General features: G+C 34.6%; 2 protein-coding genes across 2 annotated transcripts in view; one reads left to right on the forward strand and one right to left on the reverse strand.

The window, feature by feature from the left end:
• Nucleotides 1–2084, forward strand: part of mdn1 (midasin AAA ATPase 1) — a 1030807-nt gene that overhangs the window by 657939 nt on the left and 370784 nt on the right. The window lies entirely within an intron of this gene.
• The window catches only part of psmc6 (proteasome 26S subunit, ATPase 6), a 22061-nt gene continuing 21344 nt past the window's right edge, over nt 1368–2084 (reverse strand). Inside the window, exons 13-14 of the mRNA XM_032542356.1 lie at nt 1981–2052; nt 1368–1891 (exon numbers count right to left, since the gene is read on the reverse strand). Coding sequence (XP_032398247.1) covers nt 1773–1891; nt 1981–2052 — 191 coding nt within the window. The 3' untranslated portion in view covers nt 1368–1772. The remainder of the gene's footprint in view (nt 1892–1980; nt 2053–2084) is intronic.

The following is a 2084-nucleotide window of genomic DNA, read 5'->3' on the forward strand; positions in this document are numbered from 1 at the left end:
ATGCATTGATATTATGAAATGAAATGCTATCCTAAGGATTTTCAGCATTTATTCACTTTTTCTATTCTGAACAAAACTGTATAAAGGTATGATTTCAAAATTGATATTACGCAGATAACTCTTTCAAATCCAGAAATGTCCGTGCCACACTAAAATCATAAATGAATTATGTAACATTTCAGCATATGAAGTAAAGAGTGAGTTAAGCAACACCGCTCAAATACATGACCTTTCCAGCACATCTTGCCACAACCCTGCTAGTTTGGAAGGAGGGACTGAAATATCTTATAAAAATAATTTGCCCAAATGAGAAGAGATAGATGGTCCTAAATTGATTACATTTATTAGAGAAGATTTTACCAGGTGAGGAATACTTCCGCTATCTTTGTAGGGCAGAGCAGAGATGATTAAAATTGTTCTTCACAGATTTTCTTTTATGACAATTTGCATCAATTACACTTAAAATACCTGAATATATGAATAATAGCTTTACATAATGTTCCTATGGTTGAATAAAACAAGAATTAGTCTCAATAAACTTATACATCATAGTAAAAAAGAGGGGGGCTAGGGATGCCAGAAATACATATATTATTTAGCCTTTAATGGTACATACCCCATGCTCTGGACCTATCAATAACAGTCCAAGGTTGGTAGCTGGATATGGCTAAAACAAAAAATTGTTAGTGACAATAAAAGATATCCATCCCTTCATTTTGGTATTGTCCAAACCTCAATACAAACATTAAGAACCCAATTATTAGCATCTCATGTGAAATAGCAAAGATAAAATTAAAGAAATATGCCGTTGGTGGATTAGAGCTGCTCATGTCCATAATGGCAGAACCTATTATTTACTGCTGGAAGGAAGACTCGTATAAATAGTGAAAAGGTCATAATTTTATGAATTTGGAACAAATTGTAAAGCGGACGAGAATACTTAATCCTAAGGCTATTTTGACTTTAAGTTTTTGTGTTTTCTGGAGTACTTTCTGCTAAAAATCTATTTTGCAGAAATTTTAAACTCAAGTCACAGAACTGGCCTCCAATAGACACATGAATTGAAAGATTGTAGCAAAAAGAGGCAAAGCATCCACATTTTACAGATTTACATCTCTCTCTTGTAGTGCCTTGGATAAAGCTAAATTACAATACAAACATGACCTGGAAAAACATCAATGGGGAGCCATATTGAGATATACAAATTACTTAGACAAACTTATACGGATGAATATTTCATACCAAACTACATAGATGCTGAATAAAATTAATCCCAATTTGTCAGATTTATGTTGTCATGGCTCCTGAGAGACGTGAACTTTAATACGCCAAGAAATAAGACAATTAAAGAAAACTACTTTCCAAAGTTAGGAACAAACTTTTAATCAGTTTTGGACATTTCAGTCACTAAGATGCTGAATGTCCATCACGCTCACTTGAAGGTAATGAGAAAAGAATTATAAATTGAAAAACACAGAACTTTCAATATAATAGTAGATTTTCAGTACATTAAGTCATTTTATTTATTGGTTTTGTGGGATGCCAGAATGATCAGCCTTTTGATCCAGTGTTTAAAAAAAGGCAGGTCAGAGTAGCAAAAGGAAATGGGTCACTTAGTGAAAGTCACTTTGTTAGCAACTGTGTGTCCTTTACTTATTCTAATTTTGCTTCCCAAAAACAAACATGTTTTTCCTGGCATTGAAGCATGGAACAACACTGCAAGTCCATGAACATGCAATGAAAATATCAAACAAGGATGACACATATAGGGTTTATACAGGCTTGTAGTCCAGCTTGGACTCAAGCTTCTTTGAATCAGCCACTTTCCGCACAGCTTTCATGAAGTCTTCCTGAGTGACATACTCACGATCAGAGCGAATGGCAAACAAACCTGCAAACAAACAGATGAATAGAGCTTTTTGTGAATACCGTTAACTGAGGAAATGAAACCAATGGCAATATTGAATGACAATGTCCAACCTGCTTCTGTGCACACGTTTCTCAGATCTGCTCCGTTGAAACCGTCTGACAGCTTCACAATCGCTTCATAATCTGAAAACAACCAAAAGGCAATCATTCTCTCT

Source organism: Etheostoma spectabile, chromosome 18, assembly GCF_008692095.1.
Source record: "Etheostoma spectabile isolate EspeVRDwgs_2016 chromosome 18, UIUC_Espe_1.0, whole genome shotgun sequence".
NCBI classification, from domain to species: domain Eukaryota; kingdom Metazoa; phylum Chordata; class Actinopteri; order Perciformes; family Percidae; genus Etheostoma; species Etheostoma spectabile.